Below are 20,367 nucleotides of genomic sequence, written 5' to 3'. Positions count from 1 at the left end.
AAAAAAAAAAAAAAAGGGGGGGGCTCAAGACTCTTTATATTTAGATGAGTGAGAGAAATGTGTATGTTGATGTGCATGTGTTTTATGCTTCTTTTATTTTGCTGTTTGGTTTAAAGGTGAGTGGCACCAATATGATGATGCGATCCGTCTCAAACTGAAGAATAAGCCTTGGAATTCTCTCCAAAAAACTGTGATAAAGTGGAGAAACCGAGCAGGCAGGGAAATGTTAAAAACAATCTTTGATCTTCTCAAAACGTGGAATGATCCGCATGTGGGAAATTTCTTTGTCCTGCTAAAACAGTTCATTGATACATACAGCTGTCCTCTACTTCATGATGGTACCGAAAAACTATGGGAATTACCTTATAGTACAGAACAGGTAAATATTCAATTCTGTAGTACAACAGATCATATTCATGTGTAGACCATTACTGTTCAAAAGTGAATGAAACAATCAAAACTGTTTTCCACTTAACACACTGTGTACTGACATCAGTCATAACCGTTCACCTTTTCTAGGTGCAAGACCTCATCAACAAGTATCTGGAGGAAAACATCAACCCTATGTCTGGCAGTGAAATAGAAAAAACATCCTTCTTATCACATTTGCATGCTGGAGTTGTTCGTTTGATGATCTACAAAACATATCCAATGGACAGGATGACAGATCATCTTTCTAGTCTATGCAAACTTCTTTGCCTGCCCAACAAGCCACAGCACCATTTCTCCACTTTCTGGACAGAATTTTCAAATCCTTTGGACAAAAATAGGTAACTGAAATGTGCTTCACGTTTGACATAAACCAAGTTAGTAATAATTAAAATGTGCAACAGAAGAAAAAAAGACAATCAATTCAGGTTTAGCGAACGTTTAAAACAATTATTTATTTGGAAAGAAGCACTTCATCAACAGTTAGGAAACCCACTGGCTTTTGTGTTATGATTTCACTTCTGGAGAAGTGGCCTTTGTTTTAAGGCTCATGGCGTAGCTTTCAGGCAACATAAATGTGCACCAAGAGCTATTTTGTGTTTCCTAATTCACATACCATACAGCCTCCCCCCAACCCCCCCCCAAACAAACAAACAAATAACAAAAATCATTAACTTTGCAAATGTTTTTTTTCTACAATACTTATTGTGACGTGAGAATTTGCTATATAGTAGTGCTTCTCTCTGAGCTGAAAGAAACGGCAAGATGAAAAAGGATAACTTTCTTAGCAGCACCTTTTATTTTTACTACACTTCAACATACCACGTCCTTGTTCTGATGCTTCACATGATTAAACCAACCAATTAGAAGCTAGAAGGTCTTAGTCTAAGATAAATGTAGGAAAACCACAGAGGTAGAGTCAACACTTTTTGAAATGCACACGTTTGCATGCACTTTTATGCCATTTTAAACATGTAAATATGTAAATACTGGAACATAAATCCAAATATACATGGAGTGAAGGTCTGTAAACACTTCAAATTACATCTTTGCAAATGAACTGAAATATGAATTCACTCCTACACATTAAATTATTCTAAATGATTATTTCTTGGTTGTTTAGGACAGAATATCTTTGAATTACTCCTGTCCTACATGATGTGAACTTCTCATTGACTTCTCAGTCTGTCTAACCACTGTTTTTTTTTTTTTTTTACTTGTATAGTGTTGCAGATGCTGCTGTGATGCTTTGCAATTATGCTAAACAACAACATATTAATGAATGGGTCTTGGTCATCCCTCTGATTCATCTCTTGAGAGGAGAAAGTAAACCATTTGAGCCAGTTACCCCAGTCTTGAATCCAGAGTTTGAATCCTGGACAGGCTTGAAGGAATGCTTGAGGAAAGACGGAACACGTTTTCAGGACAGTTATAAGTAAGTACATGAAATGCTTTTTTCCTTCAGAATTTTAACATTAAGTTAAACTTCCCTGATCAGCATAATAAGTTCAGGTTTTTTTTAAGCAATCTGGTCATTATCATGAGGAACCGTGCATACCTAGCTGACATTGACCGTCTTCTCGTGCACTCTTGGACGTCTCTGCTGCGTGTAAATGACCTAATGAGCTTAATATCCACTGTTCGTGTGGAGCTGCTAGACATTCTTCATTACTTGAAGTTCAGCATCAAATCTGAAATATCTAACTCCATCTACAAGGTATGTATCCATAAAGCAGCAATAAATATTTATCAACAAATTATCAAATAACAAAATGAAAGGTATTTTCACATTGCATCAAAGTGACATACATGGCCTGGTAAATAGCCTGTATTTGTATAGCGCTTTACTAGTCCTTAAGGCCCCCAAAGTGCTTCACACATCCAGTCACCCACCCATTCACACACTGGTGATAGCAAGCTACATTGTAGGCAGACTGACAGAGGCGAGGACACTGGCCCTCTGACCACCACCAGTAGGCAACGGGTGAAGTGTCTTGCCCAAGGACACAATGACCAAGACTGTCCAAGCCGGGGCTCGAACCGGCAACCTTCCGATTACAAGGCAAACTCCGAACTCTTGAGCCACAATCGCCCCATAGCTATTGAGAGTTGCAAGAGGAGCATGCTTTTCATCAGCTTTATTGAAGGTTTTTTTCAAGCTTAGTGTTACTATTTTGTTTACTGCTCTAGTAGTATTGTTTTTGCCTGCAGATGTTTTAACTCAAAACTCAAGTAAATATTGGGCTCACATTTTTCAACTTTCATTCACAACTGCCCCTAGGTTGAACATAAATGAATAAAAGCCTTTTTCTTACTGTTACATACCATTCCCTGGACACCCTAATCAGTTTTGGAAGCGGTAGTTGGCATAAATCTAGACATACACACCTACTGCTAAATATTAGGGATTGTTTATATCTTTGTATCTTTTATTTTGAAAAGTCTCAACAGGGTCTTGAGCTTTATCTTGGAAGCTGACAAGATGGCGCCAGCAGTATGCACGGCGACACGTCCGCTAACCCTGCTAACTTTGCTTTGGCTTTGGCTAGCCTTATCCTTCTCCTTTCTATCCCAAAATGCTCTCGCTCTGCGTGTGTATAATCGCCAGTTACTCCTTGAAATCAAAGCTTCATATGACCTCGCTCTTAAACAATCGGTGGTAGGAAATGCTTATGGGCCTCCTCCACCACTTCTAGAGCCCTGTATCCCGGCCTACTTGTGTCAACACACCTTCACAACGTCCTGGAAAAAGCGTCCGAGGAAACGAGGAAAGCGGGCTGGTACACTCATCAAACTCCGAGCTGTTCTCCGCGCTTCTCGCGGAACTACTGGACCAGCAGAGTGCATCTCGAGATGGATCCTGCCTGTTGTCCCTGGAACTTCCACGTCACTTGATCCCCCGTCCTCAGCTTTTTATTCTCCTAAGCGGCCTCAGACCCGTGGATGCGGTGTGGACCACAGAAATCTTCGCACACTTAACCGAGCTGGAGCGTCCGATGCTAGGATCTACACATTCCAAATGGCCTTGCTAAATGTAAGATCATTAGCAAACAAGACGTTTGTATTAAACGACTTCATAAAGTCACAACAGTTGGACTTTCTATTTCTGACGGAAACATGGCTCCAACCCGGTGAGTCTGTAGCGTTTTCGGAACTGGTCCCTCCCAATTTCTCATTCTTCAGCCTCCCTCGGTCCTCTGGCAGGGGGGGAGGCCTAGCCACTGTGTTCAATCCTCGATTTCATTGCCATCAAATATTACAGCATGACTCATTTTCTAGTTTTGAACTCCAGCTGTTTGAGTTACACCTTAATCCTGCTGCGCCTCTGCTGTGTGCCCTCATATATCGCCCTCCCAAGTTTAATAAGGATTTTATCAAAGAGTTTTCTGATTTTATGGCTGGAATCGCTCTTAAATACGACAGCTTTTTGATCCTTGGCGATTTTAATATTCATGTCTGTTGTGATTCTAAACTTTTGGTCAAGGACTTTTTAAATATTATTGATTCCTTTAACTTGACCCAGTGGGTTTCTGGTCCCACGCACGAAAAAGGTCACACACTGGACTTGGTGCTTTCCCACGGGTTGGAAGTGTGCATCACGGATATATCCGAATTACGCATTTCCGATCATCTTCCTGTGTTGTTCACTCTAACACTGCGCTGCTCGATGGACAAGTCGAACGCCCCACTGCGCAAAAAGCGAGCGCTTAATGTACTAACAGCACCTGCCTTTTCTGCTGCCTTTATGGACTCTGGAATATTGAACTCCAATTGTAAAAATGTTGAGGACCTTTCGGCTATTCTTCATTCTACTTGCACTTATATCTTGGACTCTATTGCACCATTCAGAACTGTGCGCGCTAAGCATTCATCAGAACCGTGGTTGAACGATTACACCCGCTCCCTCAGACGCGACTACAGACGCGCTGAAAGGAGATGGAAAAAGGACAGATTGTATGTTTCCTTACAGATTTTAAGGACTCGTCTCTCTGCTTATCAAGAAGCTGTAAAAACTGCAAAAACACAATTTGTCTCAAACTTAGTATCAGCAAACGGTCATAGGCCTCAGGTACTTTTTAACATTCTTAATCGCTTTTTTAGTTTATGTGATAATCCTGGAGTTACTTCTTCACCAAGTATGTGCGATGATTTTTTAGCATTTTTCAATAACAAGATCTTATCGATTAGGGCCCTTGTTTCGTTGTCTGCTGTCTCAGTTCAAAGCCCTCCACCTGTGTGTTCAGCTGTCTTAGAGCAGTTTGATCCCGTCTCCCTTAAGGACCTGACCGCGATAGTTAGTGGCCTAAGATCATCACACTGCCCCTCTGATTCTCTTCCCCCGAGTCTGCTCAAAAACACTTTTAATATTGTTGGCCCTTTTATTCTGAAATTGATTAATACGTCCCTTGCTACAGGCTGCGTCCCACTATGCTTCAAACAAGCTGTAGTTCAGCCTCTTCTTAAAAAACAAAACCTGGACCCAACTGTTCTGTCTAATTACAGGCCCATCTCAAAGCTTCCTTTTCTATCTAAAGTTTTGGAGAAGGTGGTCTATCTACAGTTGCAGGCACACCTCGATTCTAATATGATCTCAGAAAAATTTCAATCTGGTTTTAAATCATTACATAGCACTGAGACAGCACTTTTAAGGATTTTTAACGATATTCTCTTAACTATGGATTCTGGCAGCCCTGCTGCCCTTTTATTGTTGGACTTGTCAGCAGCTTTTGACACGGTTGACCACGACATCCTGTTATCACGGCTAGAATCGCATGCTGGCCTAAAAGGATCTGCCCTTCAGTGGTTTCGCTCCTACTTGACAGAAAGGTTCTTTTATGTCAATATGGGCCCCCACAACTCCAAATTAGCTCCTCTTAAATACGGCGTTCCTCAAGGCTCTATTTTGGGTCCCGCCCTCTTCGCACTCTATTTGCTGCCATTGGGCTCCATCTTCTCGCGGTACAGCATTTCATTTCATTGCTTTGCGGATGATCTACAGATTTATCTACCTTTAAAATCAGGATCAGATCAACCGCAGCTCTTATTACGCTGCCTTGACGACGTTAAACAGTGGTTATCATTAAATTTTTTACAGCTAAACGAAAACAAAACTGAGGTTGTCATTTTTGGCAATTTCAATCATATCGACAGCACGTTGGGTATCCTCTCCTCGTATTGTAAAACACATGTAAAAAACCTCGGAGTTTACATTGATGGTTCTTTTAAATTGAATAAGCAGGTGAGTGCAGTAGTTCAGTCCTGTTTTTTTCAGCTAAGACAGCTAGCCAGGATAAAGCCATACCTTCCGGCTGACGTCTTCGAGCGTATCATCCACCTTTTTCTTACTTGCAGATTGGACTACTGCAATTCATTGTATTATGGCCTAGATCATGCCACCATCCATCGCCTTCAGATGGTTCAAAATGCTGCTGCTCGCCTGCTAACCGGTACCAAACGGAGAGAGCATATAACCCCAATTTTAGCCTCTTTACACTGGCTCCCTGTCCCCTACAGGATCCAATTTAAACTCTTACTTTTTGTTTTTAAGTCACTCAACGCCCGAGCCCCCCCCTACTTGTCAGAGCTCCTCTCTGCCTATGCTCCAGGAAAACCCACGAGATCTAGTTCAAAACTATTGTTGTCCATTCCACGGACTAACCTCAAATCTCGTGGTGATAGATCCTTCTCTGTGGCAGGTCCCAGACTTTGGAATAGTCTCCCCTTTAATATTAGATCTGCTCAAACTCTTGAGCAATTTAAATCTTTACTAAAGACACACTTTTATGCTCTGGCTTTTAACACATTATGACCCAAGCATTTTGGATTTATCTGAATTAGTTAGTATTGTTTCAATTCTTCTATTTTATTGTTTCTATTGTTATTATTGTATTACACTGTAGTTTTTAATTTTATTGTTATTGTTAAGCACTTTGTGCAGCATCGGCTGTTGGAAATGTGCTATATAAATAAATCTGACCTTGACCTTGACCTTGTAAGTGAGCAACCTTACAAATTCAGCAGGTCCTCAAATACTTATTTCCCTAAAAATACTGACTGTCTGCATCTCACTACCTCCCACCTTCACTGGATTGCAAGCTAATGCACTCTCAGTCCCAAGTCTGGATAAAGAGCTCGGCACATAAAATCTGTTCTTAAATCAAACATGATGATCCATCTGCTTTCATGCCTCTTTATGAAATAAGGGAGCAGCCAAAAGTATCTAGCTCAGTGCCTATGCAGACTTACGTGAGCTGCAGAAATCTTGATAAGCTGTAATATCTAATGCCAGCTTGTTTTCAGACTTGTTCAGTTAAAATATGCCCAAAATACAGATCTGTTTTTGTTTGCCAAAAACAATTTGCATACCCAAGCTTTAACTATTCTGCATTTTAATGTTTAAAATCTTCTGTAATACCATTAACAGGCTTTGGAAGCTTTGGCATGTGATCTCATCAGAAGAGAACACAGTTTCAAACAAAGGTAAAGTGTAAAACTTCTAATGCTTTATCTTTTAAGAAGTATCTCTGAATTTCTGTATTAATATTATGATTTCATTCGTACAGTTTTGATGACAAAAATGGAGAGTGCTGCCTGAAGACTGCCGTAATGGTTCTTCATTGTGTCTGCAACTGTATAAAAGATCCAAACTGCTATGATGTGCCTCTTCTTTTCCTCGATCTCATTTGTGTGATTGACAAAGCGTATGGCCACACTGATTCCCAGGTGAGCTTTACCTGTTACCTGGCTGAACGGGACATGCTTTTAAGTTCCCTTACTAAGTCATAGTATAGGTTGAAAATGTTTGGACTGATTTACAGAAATTACTATAATTTTAGCTTTAATCTTTTTTATTTTTTCTTGTGTATACAAAAATGTGCAAAAGTCTTTAAACAACCTTCATTTCTTTATATTTTGCTTCCAAGGAGCCAGTCTGTCTTGTAATTTTTAAAGTGGTCTTAAGTAATTGTTTTCCAGCTTTCTGAAGGTCCTTTAAAGTTTTTCTTTGGAGGTTGACTGCTTTTTCACTCATTTTCAGTCCAGTCCTTTAACCTTACCAATTTCAAAGGAATTGTGTTTGTTTGTTAAGCCATCCCTTCGCCCTCCCTGTTAAAATTGGTCACCCATCCAGTTCATATGGACTGCTGCCAACCATGCTCGCAGGACAGCCACTACAAACATATGATTTAAAGAATATGATGCTTGATATTAAACAGAATATAACGTATTTAAACTGAGCTCGAGCTTCTACATTTTTTGAATAATACAGTTTTATGTGTAGTGAGGTGTTTTCATTGTGCTTTATTGCTTCTTTTCCCAAAAGGAATAGTTTGAAAAATTCCTCCACCATTTATCACTGTCAACTAATTATAAATCTTTTTTTTTTGTAAAGTAGTAGAGATTTATGTAACTATAGAAGTAATAAAATTTTACAATTCCTAAGCCATGAAGGAGTGCAGAAAGGTGAAGACTTCTGTGTAGACTGCCTGATTTGACACAAGCAGCTCAAACACAAGGATTTCACTACATGTTGTACTGTGTATGTGACAAATAAAATTTGAATGAAAAAAAAAACATCACTCCACCTCCAATGGGCACTGATACATTTGTACTCACTGTACAACAATGCACTAGTGCTCAGAGAAGTGAATCCCAGGAAGGCCAATGGCACTGATGGTGTACCTCGGTTCGTACTCAGGACAAACTCTCTGCTGTCTTCAGTCTTTCTCTTGCACAAGCCATAATTCTACCGTCTCTTCAGTCATCTGTTATCATTTCTTTGCCATTTTCCATCAACAAATATTTACAAGCAGCCTGGTAGATTGTAGACCTGTGGCCTTCACTCCAATTGTTGTGAAGTGCCTTTAGAGAGTGGTGGTCAAACACATAAAAGCCAGTTTCCCTTTTGTCTTTGATCTTACCAGTACACGTACAAAACCAATAGGATGTCATGTCCGTCATTCACCATTTTGCATCAAGCGATTTGGAGCACAGGGACTTGCTTGTAGGCTGCAAGCTTTCAATAAGTTACTTCTTCTGAGTGTGATTACAAGTGGGTGGTGCAAAAAGCCTGAATGGTGAGTGGTGCTCAGCAAACAGCCTGATAGTGAGCACGACTAAAACCATAGAACATCAGAGTAAAGTTGGGCCCCCACCTTCTTCAAATCCAACAAAAGAAGTGTCAAACGTTTCTGCTGGTTTGTGCTACAAAAACTTTCGTTTGTGCATTTTAAAGATATTAATAAAAGTTTTTAGAGGTCACCCACCCAACCCCCAAAATACACACACACACACTCATGCATTAAAAGTAGGTTAAAAGTAATCTGTTTATGAATAGTCTATAATTAGATAAAGTGTTAGCTGATATGCTAAAGGTTGTGGATCACTAACTACAAGTTTTGATAACATTTCGTTACTCCACAATAGTGTGGCAACAGCGGGGTATAAGCTAAAAAGCTAATGATTGCTAAAATACTAAAGGTAGCATGCGGGCTATCACTAGTATGTTAACTAACATTAACCAAAGAGTATGTAAACTGTAGCTTTTAAGTCAAAGTTAGCTAAAATGCTAATGTTAACTAAATTGCTGACATTAGCATGTGGGCTATCACTAGCAAGTTGTATAAAATTAACATACTCCATTCTGGAGCTGGAATCCGCTACAGTGTTTCAGCAAATCGGACACTCAAAGGCTCCAAACAGCCTTTAGAACTGTGAATATTAAGTAACTGTCAATGTTACCTAAAAGGACCAAGATGTACTAGATTTCATGATCAGCAGCCATCATCAAAACTTCAGTTCACTACTTCAAAGCAGTGTATCAAAGTAAGTAAGTTTATGTTCACTTAAGGATGCTGAATTACAGTTGATTACAGCAGTACTACATCACATTTTTAAATTTTGTTTAACAGATGACAAAGAACTTAGTGGTGGACAAAATTCAAACAAAGTCCTCTGTGCTTCAAAAGAAGCACTCATAAAAAATGGATACATTTCAACTCCAAGGGATGACATATGGGAAAATCCATGCAAACAACTTCGGTGGGACTGCAACACTATACAAGTAAAAAAAAAAGAAAAAATCAGTGGTTAGACAGACTGAGAAGTCAATGAGAAGTTCACATCATGTATGACAGGAGTAATTCAAAGATATTCCGTCCTAAACAACAGAAATAATCATTTCATGTTCAGGTTTTTACCACATTCAGGGTTTTGTTCTTTTCTTTTATGTTTAGCATTTAATTTCTCCCAGTTTAGTTCCAGTCAGTTTTTACCCAGTTTGTATCTGCGTTTTGTTTTTTTTACCTTTTTTATTAGCCATATTAAAGGGCTCGCTTTTTGTTAATATTCAAGTTTAGTCTCACGTTCCTTCGTGTCTGCATTTTGGGTCCACTCCTCACATTTATACATTCAGCTTCATAGCCTGACAGTTACATAATGATCTGACCAGTCATATACCCAGCAGACTCAGCGCTCACTGAGTGTTTGAAGGTATGGCGTTATTTTTGTGCCACTATTCTCAGCGCATGTAAAAAAAAAACTTGAGCGCACGTAAAACCAATTTGCAGGTGCAACTGTTGCATTTTGAGGAGAAATTTATTTTGAGCGATGAAAAGCTAAATTTGAGTGAACAGAATTCATTGATGCAATCAAAAAATGTATTTCAGTGTTTGCTATTATCCATACACACACACAATAGCAGCCCCTCTCGCTCAGGTTTTGCATTTGCGCTTAGGGGTGGGTTTTTATAATCGATTTATCGATTAAAATCGATTCTGGTTTGGATAACGTGAAATCGATTCATTAAAATCCTGAATCGATTTTTTTAATATAAATTTATTTTGCCCGAAATGCCAGAATCTCAGGTGAAACCTCACCAAATTTCAACAACCACGAAACAGCTAAGACAGTAAATTACACTCAAAAAAATGAAACGTTGACTTTAATTAAAATTATTTTGTCAACAGGTTCCACGAAATTGAATTATGTTAGTTTAAAGCAAAAATCTTTAGTTCATCTAATTTAAAAAAACTACTTAAGATTAACAAGACATATTTAAGACTAACTAAATCAAGTTATGTTGTATGAACATAGATGATATATTTTCAGGTTAGATAGTTTAGATTAGTTACTTCAACACATTTCTTATTTGTGGCAGTAAAATGTTAAATTTAAGTTAGATTAATTCAAATATTATATTTTCAGCCACCTTGTGCTTTATTAATTAGTTTACATAAATCTATTTTGTCAACAGGTTCCACACAAATGAATTAAGTACATCCAACTTATTTTTTAAAATTTATTTTATTGCCAACACATTCAGTGAGCATTTGTGTAAACCCAGTCCAAAATAAAACACAACAGCTCATTAGGGTTAGTAATTAACAGTATGTAGACAGATGCAACATCAAGACTTTAAATTAAATGTCTGTATCTACCAGAAATAGAAGAGAAAAAAAACGCATTGAAGATCACATAACACATTGATAAGATGACACTTGAGTTATGCACATGTGATGCTAGTAAGGTCTGTGAGTGTTTTTTTCTTTTAGTGTCTAAAATGGATAGCAAAGTTGCTATTTGCAATGATTGCTTAGGGTCAGTCCAGTAACACAATGCCAATGAAGTGCTTTCCTTTAACAATGCAAAGTGAAGTGTCCACCTCAACAGCCACAATTTAAAAAAAAAAAAATGTAACAACAACAATAATAATAATAATAATAATAATAATAATAATAATAATAAATAGTCCACTGATATTAGCAATCAAAGAAAATTACATCACCATCCCAAATAAAACTTTAACAAAACATGCCAACATTATGGTCTAACAATAAAACAGCTTGTCAGCGTTCAGTTTTTTTGCAACAGCACAGCAGTAACCATTTAACACTCGCCACTGTCAACATTTATTTTACCAGTGTTTGGGCAAAAAACTTCAGATGTAAACATTTTAACATGGAAACAATTGTTCGTCTTTAAAAGTCCACAAAATATACATTCATCCTGCATTCCCAACTTGGATGATCTGATATCCTCGTGTTGGTGTTGTTCCCAGACCATCATGAAAATGTTGTTCCAGGTTCAACATTGCAAGTGACCAATCACATTGTTGTGACGTTATTCTATTCCAAGCCATTCGTGCATTTATGAAATTCCAATGTTGCAAGGACAATATCAATTCTGCTTACTGTTTATTAAAGGGTTACGGTTAGGGTTAGGGTCAGTTGATCGGCGGACAGAGGCGGTTTCACGCAGCTTAAGTACAGTTTTTTGTTTTACGCCGGTTTTTCCCGAAGTCGCAAAAGTATGACGTCACAACATTCTGATTGGTCACTTGCAATGTTGATCCTGGAACAACATTTAGTATGATGATCTGGGAACAACACCAACACGAGGATATCAGATCAACCTCCTAACTTACCCTTATTTTTAGTATGTATTGCAATTACCTTTACAATGCACACAATGTAACACAAACTGAATATGAACATATTTCTACCTCATAACAATATGCCTTGAACGCTAATATACACACCACCCTTCAACATTTCTGGTGCAGTATCATCTCTCAATTAAATCCTTTAAATCTCAATACTTTTGATTGTCTCTTAGCTTTCAGTCTTGAGGTTAACTGAGATTCAGTGCATATATCCCACCCATTAAGAGTGCACATGCAGAGGCCAGGTCTTCCAGGTCATGCAGGACACACTAGATGGTTATACCCACATCGGCTGGAGGAGTGCTGGCATCAGCTCTTTCGATGGTAAAGATAGCAAGGGTAATTTGTTCCAGCTCCCTCTGAACAGCTGTAGCTTAGACACAAAAACATAGAAAAATGGCATCCAGTTTTAAAAAAAGAAAGAAAAAGGGCCAAAGCTACCCTTTAATGACGTAAACACAATATTAGGAACATGCACCCCAGTGCGCCACTATTTTAGACTACAGATTCAACGATAAATATAAATAGTTTGGGTATACAAGAAGATTTCCCAAAACATTTAAACAGGTTCCATGCAAATTACAACAACAACAACAACATTACAACATGCAACAACATTAGTTATTCAAAATTTGGTTTAATACAGATAAAAAACTAAACTAAAATTACCAACCAATTATTCTTTGAAGAGGATGCTTGGGTCTTCATTCAGGTAAAAAGGTAGTGCCCTGAGGACACACTCCCTCCCCTTTTCAATGGTTTCCTTCTGTAGAGAGTGGCAGAGATACAGGAAGAGAAAACAGATATACTTTAGGATGACAGAAACTCACATTATACGCAAAATGAATGACATATCCACTGCACAGATAGACATGTACACAAGACCAACTAATCATCACATGGACATGAATAGTTAACCTGTTGGGCAGGGTTTCCACCACATTATATATGTCCATAATGGAGGTAAAGACAAACTAATACATCATCTTTTTTGCATTCAAAACATAACATAAAAACATTCACTTCTGGTTTAACCTAAATCAAGGGATCAGATTTTACATATGTTTAGGTAATTTAAATTTTCCAACGTTTTGAGTACCAAACTTTGTCTTGCTTAATATAAATGTAAGTGCACTGTGCAGCTACCATACACTAGCTGTTTAAATTTGAAAATGATCTTATTAGCCATAATATTTTGCTACCAACAGAATAACGCACCTGTGTGGCTGGGGCCAAAGTTTGTCTAATTTTCTTCCCTGCAACGCCTCCTTTTTTCTTGAAGACTTTTATGAGCTGGTCAGTGTATTGGTCAAGTTGTGTAAAAAGCCTTGGAACATGTGCAGCAGTAGTAATCCTCACATATTCTGCTTCCACCTGAAAATATGTCAACAAACACAACATACTGTACTGTAAATATACATACTATATGTACACATATACAAACTAAAACTAATGTAGTAAGACCTCATTAAAGCTATAATTTTAACACAAACATTTACACAAAATGCTAATGGAGCCATTACAGCTTTTATTGTTATTAATCAAGTTCCAAAAAATATTGATCACAGCTGATCTGAAAAGAATTTCATGCCTCAGGCCCTTGAACTGCAACCATGGTTCAGATGTGGAGAAGAAATAACAGGGGCATGGGATGGGTCACAAAAGAAAACTTAACTTATAAAACAGTTTTGTTTTTAAAAGTATAACAGTTCACATACCACATACAAGCTCAGCAATACCACATACACCACATCAGTATAGGAGGGAGCAGGTAAAGGCAGGATCTGAGATTTATAAAGAAAAAAAAAATTAATTCCTTAATTTCAAGAAGCAAATTATTGTTTGAATTACAACTAAATAAAATACTACTCAGAAGAAAAGCAAGAGATTGACACTGCCATGTGCTAACTTTCTATAGAAGCAATTATCACCAGGTCTGTCGACCTCCATTGTCTGTCCACTCATATGTCTTGAATAATTTTATTAAAAAAAGTAAGTGTGTACTTTCACAAACTGTAATTTATAACTACATTGATATGTATAACTCCGCTAGGAAACATGCTGTATTTACAGACCATTTTTACATAATACAGATTACTGATAGAGCAGAACAATGGTGTCACAGTGGCTTTCGCCCTTGACTTTTTGGATTTTAAATGTCACTTTATGCTATCCTTGCTATCCTATTCGATATTTCCGACTCTCGGATTACAGAAAAGGAATCCCAAGAAAGCAAATGGAAAAATAACCCCTTGAAAGAATAACCCCATGAACCCCTGTAGCTAATCCCTTAATAAAACAAAAAACAATAAAAATGTTTCTTACACAGTCCACAAAATAAGCATGTCCAGGACCCAGTAAAACTAATGTAAAACAAGCACACGCAAACGATATAACATGTCTTGTAAGACAAACGCAAAATATAACCATGCTGGACATATAGATACTACACAACATAGTCAAAGAAAAAAGTGGTCTTACCTCTCAAAGAAACAGCAGCTTGGCGCCAAAACAGCCTTTTTCAGTTAAATTTGAAGTCTTGCGCATGAGCAGGCACAAGCCGTGAAACCTTCTTGTTCTGCGCGGTTTCATTACAACTGTTTTTGCATTACTGCCACCTTGTGGATATACAAGGTATATCGATCCTAATTGACTTAACTTAAATGTTATGCGATCAAGTAACACATTAGTATTATGTACGTTGAATAATAGACACAATTACGTAGACTTGATTAGAAAAACATATGTTAACTTAACAAAAACATATATTTTAAGTAAAATGAAAATAAATAATTAATATACACTGAACAATCCACCTCATTCATTTTTTTGAGTGTAGAGCAGGGACATGGATTCTGCACAAAGACGTAAACACACAGCCCGCGGATCAGAATCAGTGAGATGTCGCCTTTCTCACACGGTCGGGGCTGAAAGCCGACAGCTCGCTGATTCTGATGTTTCGGCGGGTCCGCGCTTTGTGTTCACGCCCCTTTTGCGCCAATTCTAAAGCTGTTAGTTTTATCTCTCTCCAAACAATATTGACCGAACCAGCACCAAAAGAAGATCCAAACTACCTTCACATAAACATCGTCATGAATTCCCTCTGACGTTTACTGTTTTGCTTCCACCACACGTCATGCACAGCTCTCACTCTCCCTCTCTCTCTCTGTACTTCAAGAACAGTTTCCCGTCTAAAAATCTGTTTTCTGCATTATTCACTTGCTTGTTACGCACAAGTCTACTGTTGTTTACAGCGCTGTCGGGCGCTGTTTGTTTCCTTTTACATACTTCCGAAAAGAAAACCTAATTTCTGATGTTCAATACTGAACAAATTTAAACGTTTTAAAATTATACAAAATGCAAAATGCTTAGCCATGTCTCTAATAAAACCGCTGTAACGTCAGAGGTAATGTTCATATGTTGATTAATGGTTTTCTTTAGTTTTTGATGTACTGCAGAATATTTTTATAAAATCCCAGGCCAGGAAAATCGCCTAAATGCTTTTCTGTGTTTTATCTTCAGCTACTTTGACACAAAGGCATCTGCTGTGGCGCTTACACCTTTGATAAAGTCTTGCGAGTGTCAGCTTCCTTTTTCTAGATACAAAAATATGTAAATGTACTGATCTGAATTATAATATATGGGGGCTATCGTGGCTCAAGAGTTGGGAGTTCGCCTTGTAATTGGAAGGTTGCCGGTTCGAGCCCCGGCTTGGACAGTCTCGGTCGTTGTGTCCTTGGGCAAGACACTTCACCCGTTGCCTACTGGTGGTGGTCAGAGGGCCCGGTGGCGCCAGTGTCCGGCAGCCTCGCCTCTGTCAGTGCACCCCAGGGTGGCTGTGGCTACAATGTAGCTTGCCATCACCAGTGTGTGAATGTGTGTGTGAATGGGTGGATGACTGGATATGTAAAGCGCTTTGGGGTCCTTAGGGACTAGTAAGGCGCTATATAAATACAGGCCATTTACCATTTTACCATAATATTTCTGACTGTCAAAATTTCCCAGATTCAAATCGAATTGAATCGATACGACTTGAATTGAATCGTGGATCAAATCGATTCGGGACCTTGTGAATCAGAAACAAATTGATTCTAGAAATCAGTGATGATACCCAGCCCTATTTGCGCGGACCGGGTGGTCTCTTGGGTTCAACATAATATATAAGGCTGAATTGACAGAAAATCGGCCACTACACCACCAGGTATTATAGGAAAAACCATAAAGCCTTTGAACTAAAACAAACACTATTGTGACAGTGATGTACACTGTCTTGTTGGTATATATGTATGATTTTTATACAGTCTATCACCTTCATGTTTCCCTCTCACCACATATCCAAATCGATATCATGACCAGCAGCTTTTACAGCTGTGGCTCCAGCAAATATCAGCTGATACTAGAAAGTAATATTAAATACATTCTAACAACAGCTTATCAAGCTTGAACGTGCTGCTGTTGTTTAGCGCAACATCTGCTGGTTTCCTCTTTCTGGCGCAAAGTGGGCGATAAACAAACAAGAGAGACGATCAGCTGATCATTGATCAGTTTCATGATTGAAGTAGCAACGGGAGAGGGAGGGGAAGGGAATGAGAGAAGAAACAGCTGTGAAAGAAAAACACAGAATAACTTCAGCTTTGTGTCTTTTTTTTCATTGTAGCTGAAGTACAAGACGAATCGCGTTCCTTTTCCCCTTAATATGGATGTATTGTAATTGGTTGATCATGACCAATTGGCTAATCCACCACCTTTCATTGTTTATACTGTTACAAATCACAAACAAACATAAAAATTAAAAATCACCATCGGCCCAACGGACAAATGCCCAATGGCCAGTCCAGCTATGCGGTCAGCTGGTGGATAACAGGCATCTCTGAAAACATTAGAGCACTTTTGCAAATATGTGATGTCTTGATAAATTGAGCCAATATTTGAAGTTTACACAGCACCATTCTTGCATGAAAATATCTTAAAAGTTTATTTTGTGACCCAGAAAGAGTAATATTTCAAACTCCGCCACTCGGTGTTCCTCCGCCACTGCCTCGTTTGAGTTTTGGACGAAATGGATTCTAGGATATTGCATTTCGTCATTTCAAGCTGATTGGAGACCAAAACAGCCAATCAGATTTTTTGCATCCAAGTCTGTGATTGGCTGGTTTTGCGAGCAAGCGCAAATGCAAAACCTGAGCGAGAGGGGCTGCTATTGTGTGTGTGTGTGTGTATGGATAATAGCAAACACTGAAATACAATGAATTTTGTTCATTCAAATTTAGCTTTTCTTTGCTGAAAATGCAACACTTGCACCTGCAAGTGGCACAAAAATAACGCCATATGAAGGGGATAGCTCATATCCAAGCGATCCTCAACCGCGTCCTCACAGCACCCGGTGTGAAGAGCAAAGCCGTAATGGTTAACGTCGCTGAGGCTATTATGAAGAAGGATCCCCACCTCCTCCAGCTCCCAGACTCGCCTGCCATAATCAACGCCTTTACAAGGATAAAGGAGACGCTGCGGGCCCAGGAACTGGCGTGTCATGTAATGGCTTCCAGCACCTCCCAGTTTCAGCAGCAGCCAGTGTCCCCTTCACTGTCTCGCAGTCCTGAGGCGGTAAGAGTTGGCTTCCTGAGGCTCTCACCAGTGTCATGCTCACCAGCCTCGTCACTACCCTCCAAACCTCCAGTCATCAGCTGGCCACTAGTGAAGTGCGGATCGATCTTGAAATATCGATTCCTCCGATACCAATCATTTATGTTCTAGAATCGATTCTCACATTAAAATATCGATATTTTACTAATTTAGGGTAAATTTGTAGTTTATCACTAACAAGAACACAGTGGAAAGAAACTATAACATACGGATTGTCTATGTGACTTAGTGGTCACCTCTGCTCGGTGGCACCCAGCTTAGCTGAGGAGAGGTAACTGAGGGGATTGTTGTCAGTGTAAACCACACACTTCTGCCCCAGCAGGTACTCCCGGAACTTTTCTGCCATGGCCCATTTGAGCGCAAGAAACTCCAACTTCATGGAGCTGTAATTGTCCATACTGCACTCATGGGGCCGAAGACCTCGACTGGCATAAGCCACTGTCCTAACAACACCTTCTACGTCTTGGGAGAGAACTGCACCCAAACCACTATGGCTGGCGTCAATCTCCAAGATAAATGGGCGTGTGAAGTCAGCATACGCCAGCACAGGGGCAGACACAAGCTTTGCTTTCAGGGCCTCAAAGCTCTCCTCACACTGAGGTGTCCAAGTAGCACTCAAACTCTGTCCTTCTTTGTCTTGGTGCCAGCCAATTTAGCCACCACTTGATGCAGGGGAGCCTCCAACGTGGCAAACCCCTCCACAAAGCGCCGGTAATAGCTGGCGAAACCCAAAAAGGATCTCAACTCTGACACGGAGCGAGGACACTGCCATTTGACTACTGCGTCGACCTTGGCTGGATCGGTGGAGACACCCTCGCAAGAGATTACATGGCCCAAGTAGTTAACCTTCTGCTGGAAAATGGCACACTTTTCTAGCTTAGCCTTGAGCCCCTCTTGCTGCAGCCTTGCCATCACCATCTCTAGCAATTGCAGGTGCTGAGAGACAGACGAGGAGAACACAATGTCGTCTAGGTACAGCAGTAGCGACTGGCACTGCTGATCCCCGAACATCCTCTGCATTAGGCGCTGGAAGGTACCAGGAGCATTGTACAGCCCGAACGGCATACAATTCCACTCGAACAGGCCAAACGGTGTGCAAAAAGAGGTCTTGGGCTTATCCTGCTCAGAAACTGGCACCTGGTTGTACCCGCTGGCCAGGTCGATGGTAGAAAACCAGCGTGCGCCAGCAAGGGCATCCAGACTTTCCTCGATGCGAGGTAAGGGGAAGGCGTCCTTCCTTGTTTTGCTATTCAGCAAACGATATTCAACGCACAGACGGAGGCTTCCATCCTTCTTGCGGACCAACACGATGGGAGAGGCATAAGGACTGCTACTCGCCCTAATTACCTGGGCCTCCAATAGCTGATTGATATGGGCCCTGACAGCCTCATAATCAGAAGGAGGAATTCGCCTGTACCTCTGCCGGACGGGTGCGTCATCAAGCAGAGGTATGTCATGCGAAATGAGGTTTGTGCAGCCCACGTCTCCCTCATGAGTGGAGAAAACAGAGCGGTACTTCTGCAAAAGTAACCGTACCTCATGTTGCTCTGACTCAGCGAGAGCCGACAGGTCAATCGCATCCACCATGTCTTGAGCAGGGCTGCTGGTTGTATGGCAGGAAACTGTGACGGGAGAAGAGCGTTCCTCGCTAACACCAGCAGGGAGGCTAACAACAGTAGCTTGGCTTATCACTCCCAAATGGGTCTGTGGGTGGAGAACAGCTTCAGCTGTCCCCACATTGATGACTGGGATGTAGGCAACACCCTTATCCACCTGGACCAAACATGGAGAGGCCAGCAACCCAACTGGCAACCCGGACTCAGAAGGCTCAAAAAGCACAGCCTGACCTGACAACTGCTGAGAACAGGTGGTAGCCACCAGTTGCATGACGCCACCAGGTATCCGCACGGCCCGCGGGCCCTGTACCTTGACGGTACCGACAGGGTCCTCTGGGGCTTGGGCTGCAGACTGGTGACACTGATGTAAGGCCTCCAAAACTGGTCTCGGTGCTTGTGACACAGAAGGAGAATTAAACAAGGAGCCACCGAAAGCCCGAAACAGCTCTTGATAACAGCTGCGGATTACATTCATTCCTAAAATACCAGGGACAGAGGGCGTGGCACCAGGAGGGTCCTTCACTATAAGGATCCCACAAGAGGGCATTTCCTTGCCACACAGGAGTACACTGAGCTCCAAATAGCCAATGTAAGGAATGGCCAGCCCATTGGCGGCCCGAAGCTCAGTGTATGTGACCATACTTGCCATCGGCAGGGTTCTAAAAGAAATAATAAAATGACAACGCCACCTAGGGGAATTCCACCCCCAGGAAATATATGTTTAAGAAAAATAGATAAAAAGAATAAAAAGAGGCCGCAAGGATGCACACTGAGGCAGGTTGGCTCCAATATTAAAACAGTTTTATTTATAGTAAAAGAAATAAAGAATAAAATATTAGGAGAACAAAATGTAGCGTCTTTGTTGACAGTGTCCTAAAAGTACAATAAAACAATGATGGAACTTGGACTTACCAGCAGCCGTGGACCCAAAAGAAAATCACACAAAAAGAAAATCACTGCAGCCCACCTGGTGCTGTACAAAAGAAAGTGTGAAAGTGTGAAAACGACCCACTACCTGAGGTCCCAGGGCCACTGGCACGTCCTCCGTTCACTAAAATAAAACACAGAAAAATACTGTGATCCTAATGGCTCAAACGATTAAAAGGAGGTGTCAATCATGCAAATTGACCAAAAGAAAGCAACCCCCCCGCAAAAAAACCCCAAAAAAGCTGTCCATTATGCTAATAGGGTCCAAGCATTTAAATAAACTGCTGAGTATTGCAGCATCGACAGCGATCA

At 40.2% G+C, this 20,367-nt stretch overlaps 1 protein-coding gene and 1 long non-coding RNA gene across 4 annotated transcripts; one reads left to right on the top strand and one right to left on the bottom strand.

Annotated features, from left to right (window-relative positions):
* The first annotated feature begins 21 nt into the window (after nt 1-21).
* LOC146692841 (E3 ubiquitin-protein ligase rnf213-alpha-like) lies at nt 22-7,875 on the top strand. Its single transcript, XM_085433057.1, has 6 exons — nt 22-379; nt 520-770; nt 1,655-1,864; nt 1,954-2,146; nt 6,854-6,909; nt 6,993-7,875. Exons 1-6 carry the CDS (start codon nt 224-226, stop codon nt 7,213-7,215), a joined length of 1,089 nt encoding a protein of 362 aa, XP_085289183.1. The 5' UTR covers nt 22-223; the 3' UTR covers nt 7,216-7,875.
* Nucleotides 7,876-11,035: 3,160 nt separating this feature from the next.
* Nucleotides 11,036-14,702, bottom strand: LOC146692840 (uncharacterized). 3 transcript variants are annotated; one of them, XR_014915299.1, is made up of 5 exons: nt 14,195-14,702; nt 13,588-13,653; nt 13,088-13,243; nt 12,543-12,635; nt 11,036-12,242 (listed from the first exon to the last, which is right to left on the bottom strand). It is a non-coding gene; the product is annotated as an uncharacterized LOC146692840 (long non-coding RNA). The 3 variants fall into 3 exon arrangements; XR_014915298.1 differs by having other exon boundaries at nt 14,351-14,702; XR_014915297.1 differs by having other exon boundaries at nt 13,588-14,702.
* Between the last annotated feature and the right edge of the window lie 5,665 nt (nt 14,703-20,367).

This window comes from Copadichromis virginalis, linkage group LG15, assembly GCF_057382275.1.
Source record: "Copadichromis virginalis isolate Kocher_CV1m ecotype Utaka linkage group LG15, C_Virginalis_male_GT1.1, whole genome shotgun sequence".
In the NCBI taxonomy this organism is placed as follows: domain Eukaryota; kingdom Metazoa; phylum Chordata; class Actinopteri; order Cichliformes; family Cichlidae; genus Copadichromis; species Copadichromis virginalis.
Note: the sequence above shows the minus strand (reverse complement) of the source record. Positions and strands in the feature narration are given on the sequence as shown.

Coding starts and splice junctions, on each gene's coding strand:
- LOC146692841 (XM_085433057.1), top strand. CDS start 224: ATGTTAAAAACAATCTTTGATCTTCTCAAAACGTGGAATGATCCGCAT. Junction 2,147..6,853: donor TATCTAACTCCATCTACAAG/GTATGTATCCAT, acceptor TACCATTAACAG/GCTTTGGAAGCTTTGGCATG. Junction 6,910..6,992: donor GAACACAGTTTCAAACAAAG/GTAAAGTGTAAA, acceptor TCATTCGTACAG/TTTTGATGACAAAAATGGAG.